The sequence below is a fragment of the Lytechinus variegatus genome, chromosome 8 (genome assembly GCF_018143015.1).
Source record: "Lytechinus variegatus isolate NC3 chromosome 8, Lvar_3.0, whole genome shotgun sequence".
Classification (NCBI taxonomy): Eukaryota; Metazoa; Echinodermata; class Echinoidea; order Temnopleuroida; family Toxopneustidae; genus Lytechinus; species Lytechinus variegatus.
Window position 1 is genome coordinate 40,517,190 of NC_054747.1, and position 20,338 is coordinate 40,537,527.

At 37.5% G+C, this 20,338-nt stretch overlaps 1 protein-coding gene across 1 annotated transcript; it reads right to left on the reverse strand.

Moving 5' to 3' along the window:
* Nucleotides 1–114: 114 nt before the first annotated feature.
* On the reverse strand, nt 115–18,830 carry LOC121419741 (macrophage mannose receptor 1-like). The gene is made up of 9 exons (XM_041614198.1): nt 18,581–18,830; nt 13,631–14,005; nt 12,412–12,777; nt 10,880–10,936; nt 9,459–9,650; nt 4,952–5,323; nt 2,869–3,255; nt 586–674; nt 115–120 (listed from the first exon to the last, which is right to left on the reverse strand). The coding sequence occupies exons 1-9, from the start codon at nt 18,828–18,830 to the stop codon at nt 115–117; spliced, it is 2,094 nt and encodes a 697-aa protein (XP_041470132.1).
* Between the last annotated feature and the right edge of the window lie 1,508 nt (nt 18,831–20,338).

Below are 20,338 nucleotides of genomic sequence, written 5' to 3' on the forward strand. Positions count from 1 at the left end.
TGATCATCATATTTTACACGTTCTACGAGTCGAAAGTATTAAAATATTGTCAGGAAACAAGACAAGACAGGAGAAAGAGTTACGATGGACATGAACAAAGTTCTTTTTTTTTTGCTAAACCTATTTATAAAATGTAAAAGCAGGAATTACGTGTTGATGCTGTACAAGCGAAATGCTTGGTTAATGTAGGACATAATTCTAAGCATTCAATTTACAGGTAATGGTGTCTAAATTCTTAACAAAAGAGCAAATGATACATAGATGATGATAATTATAAGCCTATTAAATTTGTTTAATATAAGGAGCGTTCAAAGTCAAATCAAACGCTATATGTATATACAATCTATTATGCAAGACAGCTTACAAATTGTTCCTACAATAACTGTCTTGAACTAGAAATCATCAAATCAATTGTTCATTTAAATTCTAAATTATGGAGTACGTCCTAGCTCCGTGTCTTGGTTCAAAGTGAGAAACGTCCGCAGAGAGTAATGGCCGGCCAATAGAGCACGCCCTCTCGTGTGCAATGAACGTAAAGTACGCACAATCTTTTTCACCCACACACAACTTCGCGCACCTACTTACTGAGCGCACCGAGTAGGATGATATAATGGCTTCATCGTCGAGCGTTGCGTCGTCAGCTACAAGTTTGAAGGAGGTGGATAGCATATGGGCTGTGTAAGGAAACAATTTAGGATGAATTATTATTCATAAAGAGTTAAATATTGAAGTAGTGCTACATTCATGGAATATTTTATCAGTCGAAGCTTAGTATAACATTAACAATCTTTGTGTGAAAAGCTTTGCATTTGTTCAGTTTTTATGTTTCCGCCAATATGATTTCTTTTTCTCTTTTTCTTTCCTGTAATACATGCATGTACGCATATAGTAAGTCGACTATAATTTCTTCTTTTCCAAGGGGATCCACAATTTTACAAGCTTTGCTCATTAGTGGATCCCCCTCATTTCCATATCCATTTATGCTCTATATTATACTGTTTTTTTTTTACGAAGAATGCCCTTCTGTAAAATTGTATTTGATTTGTATTGTTTTATATTACTTTGTATTATGTTTTGAATGGAAATGAAATAAAAGAATTGAATTGAATTGAATTGAATAACATTAACAATATTTGTATGTTACTTGTACATAAAAAAACGATATTTGCCCAGAAGGAAAAACCAGTTAGACCAGTAATTTTTTTTTACTGGTTTCCAGTATAATTTTACTGGTTTCCAGTATATTTTTACTGGGCCAGTTGATTTTTAACTGGACCAGTAAAAATCAACTGGAGACCAGTTCCAACAATTGCATTCCAGTTGAAGCAATTAGTAATACCAGTTAAATCGTTTTTCATTAAACTGGTGTTACTGGTCCAATAAATGGTTTCCAGTAGATTTTTACTGGTTTCCAGTATATGTTTACTGGACCAATTGATTTTTAACTGGACCAGTAAAAATGAACTGGAGACCAGTTCAAACAATTGCATTCCGGTTACTGGTCCAATAAATAATGACTTTCAAGTCAGATCATTTAACAAATTATGAAAAATGAATCTTGCAATTCAGAGAAACTTATTATCGTTATCATTGTTATCATCATTGCTCTTATGATTATCACAATTATTATTATTATGATTATTATGATCATTGTTGTAATCATTCTTATTACTGTTATTATTGTTATTTATATTGTAATTATTATTATTAATATTATCATAATTATCAAGTATTGATATTAACATTAAAATAATTATTTCCTCTAATTATGATTAAGATCAAAGCAAGATGTATTCCTCTGATATATAGTCAACTGGTCTAAAGTAATTCAATGTTTGAAATTAAACTGGTCAAGACCAGTAATACCAGTAATTAGGATGGTGCTAATCACATGGTTTACCTCATTTGCATATTTCCTGTTTTTTAAAGAAAAATCAGGATTTATAATGGAATATCCTTGCAATAGCACTCATTGTTGTTTGAAAACCTTCAAAATAAGTGTTTGAACTAATTCACAATGAAAATGTATAATTTCATACATCACATTCAAAATAACAGCAGAAAGATTAATTTACTAACTATCTTTTCTATCACATTTCACTGGCCATGGTATATAACAAACCAAATGCATGTAATAAACTGATCCAGTAAGACCAGTACGAATTCCAGTTCGACCAGTTTGAGGACCAGTTAGAATGCAGTATGAAGACCAGTGAAACCAGTATTAAGACCATTAAGACCATTGAGACCAGCAACAACCACCATAAACAAGACCAGTATAAAATTTTAACTGGACCAGTATGACCAGTTAGACCAGTAAACCGATGTTCCAATTTCCAGAGTTACCAGTTAAAATTATACTGGTCTAACTGGTCCAGTGGAACTGGTTTTTCCTTCTGGGTGATATTTAATTTGTCTTTTGTATCTGTCTTTATAAACTGGTATTATACACGAATGCTGCTTTGTTTAATCATGTAAATAGCTTGTTAATTTGTTTGATTTATATATTGTGATTTATATTTTGATCAATAAAGATTGAAATAAAAAGCAAAGCGTGTTCAAGAGCTCAGCAAATGAAATGGAAAATGTCCTTCAAATGATCAAGAACACCTGGAGGTCATTGTCGAAAAGTTGAACCGGAAACGAAGTTCGTCCGATATAAGTTTGAAGGCTAACGAGAAATTGCAAATATTTTATTATTTCATGTCGGTTGTTCCGAGTCTAACTGTCCATGACGGAACTGTCGTTTTGATTCACAAATTTCCGACAAAGACTTCTTGGTTGGTCATTGTCTTAAAGGGCATTAGACAATACATTTTATATGTTCTTGAAAGCGTTTTGCCTCACGGTGCGAACACTCCCAAATACCTTGCCCATCGAACGCCTTTTCACAAATGTAGGGATGCGTTGAACCACAGGTACTTTCGTGCCAGTCAAACTCTGGATGTCGTAACCGGAAGCACGAACCACCACTGTCGAACGTGCTCTGAAGTTCCTGGAACTTGTTGTAGGTGATCTGTGACCTGTCTAGCCAGCCCACCCTGGCCAATCCTATCCAATAGTCAGCGCCGTTTTCACGATTCGAGACCAAGAACTGCTCCTCATCCTCGGATTCGATGTACACGAGATGCATTCCAAGGCCTTCACATCTTGATTTTGAAGCGTTGAAGTCATCAGCGAGCGGAGAGAAGTAATAACAGGACTGGTCATGCATGTACATGTAATCTGGCAACTCCCCCATGAGATGTGGGCAATCTGAAGTTGGAAGAAAAAGCATAAAAAATCAGAATGCCGTTGACCCAATCCCTGTAACGGATTCATTTCGCTTGAACCAATCCGTTACAAATGTTGGGCTTTTCGGAGTGTCGCCTCAATTTCAAACAATGAGGAGGCGCGATAGCTCAGTCGGTAGAGCGGGGATTCGTATTCCGTTGACCCGGGTTCGATTCCCACTTGGTGCGCTAGTGCCCTTTGGTAAGGCATTAATCATCAGTACCAGGTCCCTCGGAGGGGACCTTAAGCCGTCGGTGTTCTGGTTGCTTGTTTACAAGCATTCATGCTTTTTTAGCAATCAGGTAAAAAAAATCACAAATCACCAATCATCAACAATAAAAAGTTAATAATGCAAATTAAATTCATTACAACATCGAATTTTGAACCCACACCTTATTCCGGCCGTAACATCGAATGAATGACTTTTGCCACTGTGACCATAGTAAGTATTTGTGACTCACAGATACTTTCTATTGACAGTCAGGGGCGGGTGGATCCAGGATATTGCGAAGGGGGGCTATTTTCCGAAGGAAAAATTTTACAAGCAAAAAAAAAAGGTTTCAACAAACAATTGGATTTCGTCCACGAAAAAAAAAAATTGACAAGCAAAAAAAAGGTCTTCACTTTCGAAGGGGGGGGGGGGGGGAGGAGGGGGGGGGGGGGTGTGTGGCAAACTGCTGTTTTAATGGCATTTTTACATAACGAATTTTTATTGCGCCTCACACGGGGGGGGGGGGTAGGGTACGGGCCTGTTGTGCACCTCCCCCCCTGGATCCGCCAGTGGTCACAGTAGCATTATTGGTATTCTTTTTTCTACTGATTTTTGTATCCAAGATCGAACTTGTTAAATTGGTGATATTTATATCGAGATTTGTAAGAGCAATTAATGAGCAGCATTGATTATTCATGGCATTTTGAACATGTTGAAAAGGAGATCAACTGCACCTCAATGCAACTTTCCTTGATTACTCCATACAATCCCTCTTGCAACCTTAGGTCTTCTAGTTCATTCTTACTCGCTGTACCACAATCTCATAATTCATGGGGGGGGGGGTCGATCATTTCAACATGCTGGGCCTTTCTAATGGAATAAACTGCCAATAGAAATCCGCAATATTTCGTCTCACCACTTTCAAAAGTTCTCTTAAAACCTGGTTATTCACGCAAGCTTTTAGGTAATTGTTATTCTCCTCTTTTTAGTAGGTTTTCTTCCTTCCTTCCTTCCTTTCTTTTTCCTTTCCTTTTCTTTTATTTATTGCGCCATGAGCATTTTTTTATGATCGATACCGGCGCATTACAAATGTTAATATTATTATTATTATTATCATATGGAACCCCGTATATATTTTTTTTCCAAGGAAGGATTCTTTTCTTCATACAAAAGACATGTTATCTACCTCAAGAATCAAGCAAGCGAAAGCATTTCGAAGGGGTATCCCTCTTTAAACATGCTAAAGAAAGAAAGAAAGAAAGGAAAAATAACAGGGTGTTCTTCCTACCAATCTAATGTGGCACGTGGAGCTAAAACCGAACCCAGATTGTACCATTACGATAGACGAGAGTATGTTTTTCTGGATACTAGTATCAAAACATCTCTCTTTCAACATATACTTTAGCAGTTTAGCTATTGCTTAAAAAAGACAACGGAAACAGTGTAAACGACATTTGCATTGCTTACCACATTCCACTTCACAGATAAATTTGAATTGATCGGAACAAGTATCATCATGCCAATTATTCTTGTTGGCTCTTAGCCTGAAGCACCTTCCGCCGTCATCAAGAGCCTTGTTGATTGCTGGAAAGTTAATATACGACAGACGAGAACCATTTAACCATGAGAACCCTGATAGACCTATCCAGTAATCTTCGGTACTTCTCTTCGTGATCTCTTTGACAAGAAACGCCTGCTCGTCAGAAGATTGGATGGAAACCAAGTGCATTCCATGATCTTTACAAAATAGATTCGATGTCTTAAAATTTGATTGGATGTTTGAGAAGAAGTAGCAAGACCCGTTGTGCACGATGTACCCATTTCCACTACATTCGGCATCTGATCAAAAATAAAATCACACATAAAGATTTGTATGGTATGGGGAGCCGAAACACTGAGCAGGATATCTATAATGTCTCATGTACATGGATTTCCGAATAACGTGGAGCGTTGTGACCCAGTGGATTAGTCTTCGGACTTTCAAACAGAGGGTCGTGGGTTCGAATCCCAGCCATGGCGTAATTTCCTTCGGCAAGAAATTTATCCACATTGGGCTGCACTCGACCCAAGTGAGGTGAATGGGTACCCGGTAGGATTTATTCCTTGAATGCTTTAGCGCCTATATGGCCGCTCAGCTACAGCCGGGGTAATAATAATATGCCAAGTATATTTCAGCGCCTTGAGCACATAATCAATGTGGATTTGGCGCTTTAGAAATACTCTATATTATTATTATCATAACAGTGACTACAGTATACTGCTTTATTACTGTTTCCTTTTTCTTTTCTTATAGTAATAGAATATAAGGCAATCTTATTGTTTATAATAACACCGACGAAATAACAGCATATCAATAAGAGCAGTACCAGCATATCAGTAATAGCAGTAGCATTTTTAGTGTTTGTGGTATAATGAAGATCATTAGAAGTGTACAAGCAGAAGTGGAACTACAACAACAACAACTACTACTACTACTCCTACAACTAGTAGTGGAATTACCTTGTGCATTTACTTGCTGATAAAAAAATGAGAAATGTTGGGTGATAAGAACCGTGAAAATACAAAATATAACATCCATCTGAAAATGAATCATACAGATACAATACAGTGTTGTTAAATTAATTTGTCATTAGATTGCACCGTGATCTTATCTTCACTAGAACAATTCAATGGGCTTTTCTCTGCTGTTTTTTATGTCTCGATGTTCGCAATCATGTACATCAATTATTATAAATGAATTGTGATCCTAATAATTTGTTTTATTAACCTACAATGTCGGCATCCTAGAACCCATCCACGTAAAACAGATTTTTATTATTTTTGTTCTTCCATCATGTCCATTCTCGGTCACTGACTCTATATATTGCTGTTCTTCTATATAACCTTGTCCAAATATATAGTAATTGGTAAATGGCGTGACAGTTCTCAAAATGTGTTACCACAAATTTGTGAAATCTTACACGCTCAAGAAAAGCCTGTACACCGTACTATATTCATCTCAACATTCATTTCAGAATGATCAAACTAACACTAAAAACACTAACACTAATAAGCAGATTATTAAAAAACACAGATTTATTACCTTTTCGTACTAGAAACATTCTAAAAAATTGAAAACGTCGCGTAGGAATGCTCGTTGTCGCTTTAACAATCTATCAGCGAAAACGCAAAGCGATTTGTTACAGCTACTATTTATCTTCAGTGTAAGTTGTATGTGAACTATTTTTTCCCTTCTAAAAGAGAAACAAATAGAGAATTACACCCTTTCGAATATTTTCTCAGATATTAACTATCCCTTGAAAGCATATATTTCAGACAACCTACTAATATTTTCATAACGTTGCTGAACATCCAAGACTATATACAAAATATATCAAATAACGAATGTTAACATAAATATCTTTAAAAACCATTTTTCCTCACTATTTACTTACCTTTCACACTTGACTGGCCTGGCTGAAATGTCTTCAACTTGTCGATCCGACAGAGATATGAGACGCTTTACCTCGATAATAATATGCGATATTCAGAGGTTCTTACTAAAGTCAATCTACTTCGTGTTCTCGTTCGTGTGACAAGAGATTATTTTTTTGCTAAAGTCATTCATTATAAACATTGTAAAAAAGACATTTTGAGAGTTGAGCACAATAGCTACACTGACAGGCATAAACGTTTTATTAATTACTCACTCAATCTCATATCCCGTTATTACTTACTGACAAATCTGTAGGAGAGAAATGTTGCATGGAATATGATTTATTAACAATTAATATTGGTGATAAGGATAACGCCACATTCATTGAAAATGCATTTCTGCCGTACTTTGACAAAAGGGAGCAAGTTCCAAAATATAATTTGTTGTAAATTAGCAATATGTGTTTGTCACTTACATAGGCGTCATTGCAATTTAACAACATATTTTCGTCAATATCTTTCCATAGAACGATCATTTCTTGCCCAAATTTTGCCTGAACGTGCAACATGCAAAGGGGTGTCAGAAACAACAATAACTCAAATTCGACAGATCTGTCATTTGCTTCCTTTTGCCAAAGTTGGGCAGATTTTCTCAATATATTGATGTTCTGTCAAATGACATGAAATAAATGAATTTTTTAGATGTTGTCAGCTCTTGAATTTGACGTGACTGTATCTTTGATTGCCATTGGAAAACGGAATTGTGTCATTACTTTCATAAAATGCACCACATTATTGCCTTTGCCATGATTGCTAATCGCATAAAGTTATTGGCAATATCACTGTCATATTCCGCATACATTCGTAATTCCGAAGCTCGTTATTCCGAATTTTCGCTATTCCGAAGGTTCGTATTTCCAAAGGTTCGTAATTCCGTAAGATCGTAAGTCAAAAAACGAAATGAGGTTCGTAATTCCGAAGGTTCGTTAGTCCGAAAACAAAGTGAGGTTCCTAATTCCGATGGTTCGTTAATCCGAAAACGAAATGAGGTTCGTAATTCCGAAGGTTCGTTAGTCCGAAATTGTAATGATTAACTAACCTTATTTCGTTTTCGGACTAACGAGCCTTCTGAACAACGAACCTTATTTCGTTTTCGGATTAACGAACCTTTGGAACATCGATCCTTATTTCGTTTTCAGATTATCGAACCTTCGGAATAACGCCACAAATATTCGGATTAACGAACCCTTTTACGTTTTCGGATTAACGAACATGGAGGTATAGGCACTTTACGTGTTTCGGAATTACGAACCTTCGTAATAAAGAATCTTCGGAATTACGAACCTTCGGAATGACGAAGTTTAACCGTCATATTGTATCATTTAGAGCCTAATCCAGCAAAAAAATATTTTTTTTCTTATTTTCACAATTCCGAAGATCTCACAAACTCACTGTTGTCTTGGCGCTCCTTTCTTTTTCTTTCTTTTAAACGATCATTTATGAGCTGTCCAAACCGGGAGGGTTCGTTTTTGTGGTTACGTTATCAACATGGATTACGAACTGAAGAAATGTAAAAAAAATATAGCAGCTTTGACACAAGATTCTTGATTAAATATACTGGATACTGATTTTTTCTTATTAATATTCATTGTTTGTTATTATCATTGTTTATCTAAAGGGTAGCCCATTCAACAACGTTTGATCTCACTTGGAGCCATAGGCGGTGGAAGCGGGGGGGGGGGGGGGGGGGACGTGTCCCCCTAAACTTTTTTTGCTTATCAATTCTTCTCCTGCGTCCCCCCTATAATTTGTGGTTGAAAACCTTTTTTGTGTGGTGGTCCCCCCCCCTTTTTTTTTTTGGCTTCCGCCGCCAATGCATGGACCGTCTATCTACATGAAGAAAAAAACATTCAAAATGACATGTGTCAACAATGCGAACTGCGAAGACAGCAATAATAAACATTGCAAAATTAGAGCGATTATTTCAACGGTATTCAAACATTCAAATACATAACTTGAACAGAGTAGTAAATGCCAGCGAATGAACTGTATTTGGCTAAATTAGTGTCAAGCATGACAACTGGAACAATACAAATGATGAATTTTAGCTTTGAATTCATTCATTGCTTGATTTTATTTCTCTCAAACGTTAGTTTGGAAAAGAAGCCAAATACACCGAAGGGGAAATGATATTGGTTCATGTTAGGACTTCTTACGGTTTTGAGTTATCAAAAAATGAAATGGAGTGTCATTGCTGGAATACAAGACGGGCATAGTGATAATTGAGGCATTTCGCTAGACTAAGGACCTTTACACCGACTAAAGCTGACAATTCGATACGTCTCATAAATGTACATCATAGATTATTTAGTGTGTTCTACCAATGCTGCTGTATGCGTTCTTATTCGTTGCCCACTTCAGAAATTATTTGACCTAAAACTTGATCTTGTTCGACTTGTACTTCTTAAAATTGAATCATGCTTGTACCATTAGTCCCTTTCAATCTACACTTTCGAATATGTTCGAGCCCCTTGCATCGGCTCATAGTTCACTTCGTCACCAGTCTCGCAAGCAACAGCAAGTAAGCACGCCCTCTCTTGTTCGATGAAGGTGAAGCAGGAACAACACTCTTCAGCAAGGCATTGTCTAGCGCATCGACTGACTGATGATACACGGTGTGAAGCAAGCACATGACGTTCCTTGAGAATAGAGTCATCAGCAACAAGTTTGATGGACATTGATCTACCGATGCCTGTATAAAGACAGATGCATATGAAGGCGTTAATGATGTTAGGACAATACGTGAGGAATAGGGAGAAGCATATAGCACAAGGCATGTTGAGTGCACACATGAATCTAAGGGACATTCTTACATCTCAGACTATTAAAGGTCAAGTCCACCTCAGAAAAATGTTGATTTGAATCAATAGAGAAAAATCAGACAAGCACAATGCTGAAGATTTCATCAAAATCCGATGTAAAATAAGAAAGTTATGACATTTCAAAGTTTCGCTTATTTTCAACAAAATAGTTATATGAACGAGCCAGTTACATCCAAATGAGAGAGTCGATGATGTCACTCACTATTTCTTTTGTTTTTTATTGTTTGAATTATACAATATTTCAATTTTTACGAATTTGACAATTAGGACCTCCTTGCCTGAAGCACAAAATGTTAAAATAATGGAATTCCACGTGTTCAGGGAGGAATGAAACTTCATTTTACATGACAATGACGAGAAAATCAAAATATTTCATATTTCATATCATAAAATACAAAAGAAATAGTGAGTGATGTCATCAACTCTCTCATCTGGATGTAACTGGCTCGTTCATGTAACTATTTTGTTGAAAATAAGTGAAACTTTAAAATGCCATAACTTTCTTATTTTACATCCGATTCTGATGAAATTTTCAGTGTTGTGCTTTTTGATTTTTTTTTCTTTTTATTCAAATCAAGTTTTTGTTGGGGTGGACTTGTCCTTTAAAATATTCTAAAGATGTCACCAGGCTGCCATGTTCTCACATTTTTTCATGTAATCAAGCGTTGTGGGCCAGTGGATTAGTCTTCTGACTTTAAAGCAGAGGGTCATGGGTTCGAATCCCAGCCATGGCGTAATTAATTGAGTCGGCAAGAAATTCATCAACATTGTGCTGCACTCGACCCAGGTGAGGTGAATTGGTACCTGGTAGGAAGTTATTGGTTGAAATGCCTCCGCGCTATCAAAGGATGCGGGGCTAAACCAGAGTAGTAATATCCAATTTTTTTTTAGAAGCGCTTAGGAACGTGAAATCATGATGTGATATACGCTAAACAAGAACATTATCATTTATTTATTTATTGATTGATTGATTATGAGGTGATCATTAATCACAGATCTTCGGGAGGGGGGGGGGGGTCATCCAACAACGCAATGTTACTCAGGATGTAAGCACACGGATAGGATAGTTGACAAAAAATGTTGAACTCTGGCTAATTACCTTTGCTGGATGGCAAATCAGAAGTCTGTACTGGCCCACCGTCAGTGGAGGTTTCCCCTGCTCAATAGAATGAAAATAAGATTCGATTAGGCAGTGTTTCTCAAATAATTCATGCAGTTGATGTCACTGAATTGAATCCAAATAACTTCACTGAAAGAATGCATTATCTGCACACCGATATACAGTGCGTCCCACAAAAAAACGAAACCGAGATTTATCGATGATTTATCATAACTTAATCACAAATACAATAGACAAATGACCTACCATTGTAAAGCTTAGAATTTCCTCTTTCATATTACTTAAATTATTCCTCATTCAAGCTTAAGTGAGCAAAAACAATTTGAAGAGGGGATACCAAAAAGTCATTTTTGCTGGCTTTATCTTTTTTTCAAAAAGAAAACATTACTAAAAAGTTCAATATCTGCTCTTTAATTTGATACCTCAATTACAGAAAATGGACAAAAAATAACAAAGTTCTGGTTATTTGACATAAGGCTTGAATTACAATAATTTCATAAAATGAAGAGGTTTTACTCACTCGACACTCCGTTTTGTTGACTATCAGCCATGCATTAAGTTTTTTTTAACCATGCGATAGCTTCTATGGAAACCGTTTATTTAATGAAATTATGGAAATGCAAGCATTGTTTACTTCTTGACCATATTTTGTAATTAAGGTATAAAAAAAGATCAGATATTGAACTTTTTAGTCATGTGATTTTCTTTTTGAAACCCAGATACCCCCCCCCCGCCAAGTGAGTTTATGTCATCCTTTCTTCAGATTTTTTTGCTCACCCATGCGTAAATGCAAGTAATATCAGATGAAAAAGGGGATTCTAAGCTTTACGTTGGTAGGTCATATGTCTATTGTATTTGTGGTTAAGTTATGATCAATTGTCGCTCAATCTCGGTTTCGTTTTTTTCTGGGACGCACTGTATTCGGAACATAAGATGAAATCGCCCTGACGGTCTGACCATGGGCGTAATAACCAAAGAGTCGTGAGCGGCGAAGACGTGATTTTGAGATTTTGATATACAGGATATTCCACCTTTCACCATGTTTCACCCTTTTCCCTATCCTTATCTCTCATTTCTCTTGTTCGTTGAACTTGTCTTCGTAAGGGAGACGCCATTGGTCTTTGACATTAGATGTGAAAAAGGTTTCTACAAAACGGTTGGACAATGTCATAATTCTTTATTCGTATATTCAACCTCACTTCATTTTAAGTACTATATAATCTAAATACATCGCAACAAAGCTTTGTTTTTTCACCTACTATACCAGCTAATGAAAAACCTAGATTAGGTGACATCTCCACTACTATGCATTAGAATAGGCTTAATGAAAATTATACTAAGTGGTACGTGTTAAACCAAGTATAGATCAAGCGGCAATTAGAACAAATTCACAGTCAACATGGTATTCGACAATCTGAGAATAATACCAAATGACCACCTGCTTGTAGACCAAGCCAACATGAACCAGAAAGAACACTGGGTGCTTTTCCCTTATAATACATACGGCTTACCGATTTCCTTTTCACACACGTAATGGCTGCTAGCCGAACAGCTCTCGTCGTACCACGGCAGATCGGTTGGATGCATAAAGAAGCAGCGACCTTCGTCGTCAAAAACAGAACCGTTATATGGAAATTTATTATAGACAAGAGATGTGCCATCGAGCCAGGATATGCCATTCAAACCGATCCAATAGTCTTCGTTATCATCAAGATGAGTGACCAGGAAGTCTTGCTCTTCCTGTGATCCAATCGACACCAGATTCATCTCATGGTACTTACAGAAATTGTCAGCCTGGAAGAAGTCCCATTTAACGTCAGAGAAGAAGTAACAGGAACCGTTTTGCTCTACTCCATTCATCAAGGTTCCACTACAAGCTGCAAAAATATAAAGAGATTCATATTTTAACAAATAAAATAGATAAAATACAAATGAGAAAAAAAAGAACTCCAAAACACACGTCATATTGATTAGCGTCAGTCGGCAGCTTCAGCACCACCGACCGATAAAACCTTATATTATCATACATTATGTTATTATATACATTGCCCCACAGTGCGTTAACCGTCATGACAGTGTGTCCACACTGTGTGTTGAACTAACTGTATAAATGCTCAAATTCATTAGTGTGGACATTATTCCAGACTGTGGACACGGCGGAAGTGATAGTGTTCAGATAGCGGAGTTTTAGAAAATGTGATTCACACTGTTATTGCCATTGTAATACGTTGAAGCATTATCCAGTGGCATTGCACTACTGGACAGGTCAAAATGTCGTTCTTCTCTGTGTGAATTATAGCCGAATGGTGTCAGTTTCCTCGTGATAACAGACGATAATGCGCCTTTGAACTTCTCAAATTAATTGTGTAAATGTGATTTCACAAAGTGATCAACACTGTGAGCACACACTGAATGACACACTTTGGACATACTGTATACACTGAACACATTGTCAACACACTGAGGACATACTGCGACACACCATGAACACGCTGTAAACACCCCATGAACACACTGTGAACGCACTCTTGGGAAATGCTGTGAACACACGGTGAACAAACTTGTGACACAACCTGAACACACTCTAGGGACACATTATGTTAACATTTTGGATACAACAAACTGTGAACACAATGTTCAACATTGTGACCACACTGTGAACACACTTTTATAGCACACTGTGTGAGACAATCTGTTTTCCCAGTATTAGTCTAGTTTTATAGTACTCACGTAAGTCCCTCTCACAAATGAAAAGGAAATAGTCATTCCACCAGTCATGCCATTCTCGAGAACCCTCTACCAGACGAAATTTATCCCCGTCATTATTGAAGCAGGAAATGTATGGCCCGCCAAAGTTGTTGTACGTCAGACCAGACCCATCCGTCCAGGTTACACTAGATAATCCTATCCAATACCCTTCCCCGTCGTTTGGAAGGTTCGCCTCCAGGAATTCCTGTTCCTCGTTAGAACCTATGAAGACGAGATGCCGTCCAGGAACACTTTCGCACGACAGTTTTGCAGAGGAGAAGGTGGACTTTGTTTCGTGAAAGACGTAGCAGGAGTGTGAGAATCTCAGGTCACTTGGTCCACAGTCGGGTCCGACCTCTGTGACAGAAGAGAGAAAGGAAGACACTAAATGATGTTAATTAATAACCTTTTCATGTTGTAGAGGACATATGAAATAATTACAGAAAGGGTGTTTGAAAGTGGTAATTTTAACACTTTTTTCTCATAATTTTTCACTCAATAAATGCAGATGCAAAGTTGTGCAAAGAAGGCATTTTTCTTTTCACAGCACCTTTCAACAATGTCATAAGAAATACTGTTTAAGTGCGGCCATATGAAATTAGATAAAAGATTTAATGAATATTGTGTTAATGTTGTCTTTGTCACATTTCAATTTTTCTTTCGAATCGCATCCCGGGGGTGGGGGGTGAAGGGTGTTACTTATATTGAAGAGTGGATACCACGTAAAAAAAAACACGTAAAAAAGATGTCTTTTTCAAGTCAGGTCACGTTACGTAAATGTGCGTAACGTAATAAGGGTGTCAAAAACACTACAATAATAAAAAGGTATCTATTTTTACAAGGAAAGCTACTTGTTTAGAGTAAAATTTACAAGGGTATAAAAAATTAAGACTAAATGTTTTATAAAGGATGTACTTTTCCCCAAGAGTCAACGTATTTAGAGTACGATTTGCGCGAGGTGTGGGGAGGTGGGGCTGTACTAAACCCCGGCCTTTAATATATAGGTACCGACGACCGACGTCGTCCGTGACTTAACAATTGAAATGTCGCTATACTTATTTAGGGGTTCAATTAAGGGAATATACTTGTCAAGAGTATTGTTTTGTTTCCAATAATTGTTAAGGGTAGGGTTTCACACGCCAATACTTGTTAAGGGGTGCATTTTCAGAATATGGAAATTACGTGTTTAGGGTGCTTTTCGAGACGCCATGGTCGCGCATGGTATCCATTCGTCGATGAAAGTGACGGAGACCCCCCCCCCCCCGGATCACATCAGATCACCCACCTTCATGTTTCTCGCAAATGAAATAGTGTAGGTTGGAACAGTCGGTGTCCTCCCATCCGAAATTCCATTTCACCTGGAAGCACTGCCCTCTATGTATTAAATCAGTATACCCATCAGGGATATTGTTAAAGGTAGCAGTTGAGCCATTCAACCAGGTTATTGGTGAGATACCTATCCAGTGGTCGTTGTAGTAGAGGTTCGATCGCAAGAAATCGTGTTCCTCTCGCGACTCAATGAAGACAAGATGCATCCCCAGATCTTCACATCGAGTCATCGAGCTGCTAAAATTGGACTCACTTAGAGAGAAGTAATAGCAAGAACCAGCATATACCGCTTGAGCATAAAAAGGTACTTCCGGACCACATACTGAATTTTTTTATTGTATGTTTTGCGAAGGAGAAGGGAGGGGGGGGGGGGGGCAAACAGACGTGCCGACAGACACAATTATAGAGAGAAACAAAGAAAAAAAGAAAGCGAGGAAAAGATATTAAGTTGAAAATCCACAATGGAAATGGCAATTCTAGATAACACAAACTCCTTACCAACCATGTGAACCCAAGATGGAATTGGAGTCTTTACTTCCTGCATATTAAACTCTTAAATTGCGTATATATCCCTCTTCTTCATTATCTTATCGCTAATGTGGGCCTAAAGGTAATCATATTTCATTCTTTACTTCCAATTTGCCTCGAATAATTCAAATGAAAATAAAGGGGAAACCGGCAATGACGCAGGTCTTTATTTCTCTTTATGCTTTATTTTTATGTTAAGGCCACCGCACACCTTACGTCTGTTTCCCGGAGGGGCCACTTACATTGACGAGTGGATACCATGCGCGACCAAAAAAACACGTAAAAAGGATGTCTTTTTCACGATAGGGCACGTTACGTACGTAACGTGATAAGGGTGCCAAAAACACAAAAATAATGAAAAAAGGGTATCCATTTCGCTAGGAAAATTACGTGTTTAGGGTCTAATTTGCGGGGATGATAAAACAAAATTAAAATGTTTTATAAAGGATGTCATTTTTGCCCCAACACTTCTTCTTTAGAGCCCGATTTGCGCGAGGTGTAGAAGTGGGGTCGTACTAAACCAAATAAGGTAAAGCCGACGACCGAAGGAACCGTAACAATAAAACATTCCTGTACTTGTTTAGGGGTTCATTTCAGGGAATATTTGCCAAGAGTATCGTTTTTGTTTCCAATACTTGTTAAGGGTAGGGTTTCACACGCCAATACTCAGTGGCGTAGACAGGTCCTTGGACCTTGGGGGGATGATCCCTAGCTGGGTCATACTTTATATATATATATATATATAATTAATATATAAATATAAAGAATGAAGGAGATAACGTACTCGATAAAAACAAAATATCATGGGCCAAAGCAGACGAGTTAAAGATGGCAAAATAACACGATCTGCCTCATGGATTATCTCGTGTGTCTTTTAATCACTTTGCTTTCAGCAATAAACAGGGCATCCAGTAGTAAACAAACTTCCTTGCACATTTTTCATGGCAGTAATCTTTTGTTTGATTAATGACAATGAGTAAAGATGATCATAAGAGAAATGTCATTTGTCGGATGTCTAGTTATCATCTTGGTCATGACAGTCCTGCTAAACTTGATCTAGAATAACTAGTATTCCTTATTTTACTAGTATAGTAGTATACTCTTTTAAAAGTAGCGATATTGTTAATGATCAAACGAATGAATCAACAACTAAAGAAATAAACAAATAAACAGCCAAATAACTAAAAAAATATCAATTACAATTATAGTAATAGGGGTAAAATAAAAAAAGCTCAACATTATATTTCTTATCCACGTGCAGATATGCGGACACTAAAATGATAAGCACACTCTGTTTAAAATTACCATGATTACAAAGGCTTAATTGAATTAAGTATGGAAATGAAATAAACCTCACCGGGTTGTCGGAAGTAAACTGTATAGATAGTAACTTGTTATAATTTCGATTCATTTCTTATTATGTACCTTGTTATGATGATTATGATAAAAACATAGGTAAGGAAATGTAACAGTTTATAACCTTCAAACCTAGAAGACTGCGCACGTACAGAAATCACTGGTATAAGTAATTCCAAAATACATTGCGCCTCGACTTACTTCTTCTTGAAACTGGAAGACGTTTATTTTCACCCAATATAGTTATGCAAAACAGTCCTTAACAGTAAAGGATTATAATGCCCAACATGAAGGAAAAACAGGCATACTAATGCTTCATATGGCAGTATCAGGTAACACGCTCGAAAGGAACATACTTGCTAAGTTCCTATTCTCTTGAACGATTCAATAATCAGTACATGTATAAGTACAAAAGTATGAACGCTAACTTAGACCATAAATTAATCTTATCCATGGATTGATTCAATCTGCCTTCGTGAATTAAGGCATGTCTATATATTTGATGATTCTACCTTCTTTGAAAAGCGCAAAGTACTCTGAAAAAAATTAGTGAAATAGTTCACTCTTTAAGGAGTGAATATTGAGTGAAAAAAACCTCGGATATCACTGAGGCCATCCAAAATTTGCACTTTCATTCCAAAATCATTCATTTACTAATTCGCTCCTTAGAGACTGAAAATTTTCACCTTTCCTTTGCAAAGTAGGGGTTGAGGACATGGCCAGCAGGGAAAAGGGTCAGTGTATGTGTATAGGTAATTTCTTATTAATTCGTTTGAACAGTGTTAATGTGTTATGAAAGCAATTGCTCTGAAAGGGAGTGATTAAGCGACACTTTCTTAAATCTGTAATGAAATATTTTGAACTTATCTCCTTTGCAAATACTTAATGATTATAAGGAAATGTACTTGGTAAAACTCTGAATAACGATCCTTAAATGTATATGACGACGCAAGACAGTTGTTATTACTTAAAACTTGCAAGTTGTAAATGCATATAAGATGATTGACTCTGAATAAAAGTCCAATTTTTATCATGTTTGTCATTGCTGTACGTTATGATTATTACTGCTATTATTATTGATTGATTTTAAATAGCATTCATTGCTTTATTACTGTATAGTTTTGCTTCTTCCCCCATAGAAACCTGGGGGGATGGTTGTACACACCACCCCCCCCCCCGCTATCTACGCCCCTGCCAATACTTGTTAAGGGGTTCATTTTCAGAATATAGAAATTACGTGTTTAGGGTGCTTTTCGAGACCCTTTGGTCGCGCATGGTATCCACTCGTGAATGGAAGTGCCCCCCCCCCCCGGGGTCTGTTTGCGATCCGATTTTGGAACAAATCACATTTTGCTATTTTTCTGAAAATGTGAATCGAACATGTAATTTTATTTAAGGTTAAAATTAATTGAAAAAATACAGTTTTGTAAGATTCTAAAGTCTTTATTTTGGAGTAAAGGCCAAATTAGTTTCAAATCGTAGCCAATCGTATGACTGCTATGACTAGATATAAAATTTGCTTTTATTCTAAGAAGAATGTGAGCATATAGTCACAGATTTGAAAATAGGGATTCGTAAGATGATTCTGAAGGTTACACAGTAAGTTATTCGAAGTCTCAATATTAGCATCAAGTTTTACTACGTTTAATTCCAAAATTGAGTCGCAGACCAATCGCAAGGTGTGAGGTCGCCTTTACACCACCAAAATTGATTACTCACCTCCCTGTTTCTCACAGATGAATCTATACGGGAAAGAACAACTTCTATCATACCATCTACCATCAGAATCTTTTATCCTGAAGCAATGTCCACCATCATCGAATGCCCCACGTCCGAAGTCACTATAGCTTAGACCTGACCCGTCCAGCCAGACCAAACTGGACAACCCTATCCAGGATGTATTGCCCCGTTGCATGGTGTTCACCAGGAATTCTTGTTCCGATCTGGAGTCTATGTAGACAAGGTGCATCCCAAGATCCTCACAGGATGTCTTAGACGTTGAGAAATTGGTTTTGCCTTGAGCGAAGTAATAGCATGAGCCTTCGAATTCAGTGAGATGTGATTCGCATGCTGGCAACAAACGTAAAGAAGGTAAAGAAAGCTCGTGTAAATCTATAGCCTCGTCCAGACGCGAGGGATGCTTTTCAGAGTCAAATGATATTATACATGGAGCGTCCTCGAACTGGTGCTGCACAGTGGCTGCCGGGCCCACGAATAAGTGGGGACAATGAATTTTCGGAATATTTCTATTCTCAGATAAATATTTTTCGAACAATGAAACACTGATTGATTGATTTCATATCTAAATTCCAAAGATATTTCTCTTATCTAGACCAAGACAAAGGCTCTTTTGGTCAAACATGTCAGAGGAGGCCTAGTCGGCAGAAAAGTCGGATCAGCATGATCAGTGCGCGTCTGGACAGAGGCCGACCTTTCCCGACCATGGTACTTCTACCGACATGACCGATTTCCAGGAGTATCTTGGTCGGGGGAAGGTGGGAGTGTCTCTACCTACGAGCAACTAGCATTTGTGTTGGTCATGATAAAATAATTTTTTTTTTCAATCCATGCATGATATAATTTACTCCGACCAGGATCCCTGTTGTCTGAACCAGGTTACTGTGGCTGAGTGATGATAGTATGGTAACTTGGTACTTGTTCTTCATCCGCTTTGTCTTCTTTTCCATTTACTCTCATCTGATACAGTCTGACCAGAGTTCTCTAGCTCTCACTTAGACGTCCCCAGTTTAGTCAACATAATTATCATGGGAGTGTTATGGTCTAGTGGTTATAACTTTCGTCTTTCAATCTGAAGGAAATGGGTTCGATTCCTAGCCATGGCGTTTTTTCCTTCAGCAAGAAATTTACCCCTACGTGCTGCCCTCAACCCCGGTGAGGTGAATGGGTATCCGGTAAGAATAGAAATTCTTGAATCATGCTTTAGCGCCTATTAGCTGGGGTAATAATGATAGCGGGGTCCACTGGGGGAGCAGTTTTCGGAAATGAAGAGGCTATCTTTGCTAAATATGCCGAATCATTATTATTGTAGTTTTTTAAGATAATTTTTATTATCATTATCATTGATTCACCACTTCTTATAATTTCAAGACAAGATATTCTCGTTTCATCTGATATATACTTCTAATGAAGGGAATATGAAGCCGTGTTTGCCGCAATATAGATCTGCGGTGCTCGCGCTGGATATTTTGGGCAGCTTGGGAACGGAGATGTTTCGTAACAAGGGCCTTGACATGCTTGATGGGGCAGCTTCTGAACGAAACTTTTGTCATTCGGAGTATCTAGGAAAGTGACCTTAATAGGTCTGGAAAAGGGGGGCCATCAACACGATCAAAGCGACACGACCTATGTATGTGAGTGCCCCCCCCCCCCCTCCCCGAGGTTAACCATAACATAGTTTATACATGGACCTACTACTCTGAGTAGACATTGTAGAAGGTCCATGGTCTATATGATTGG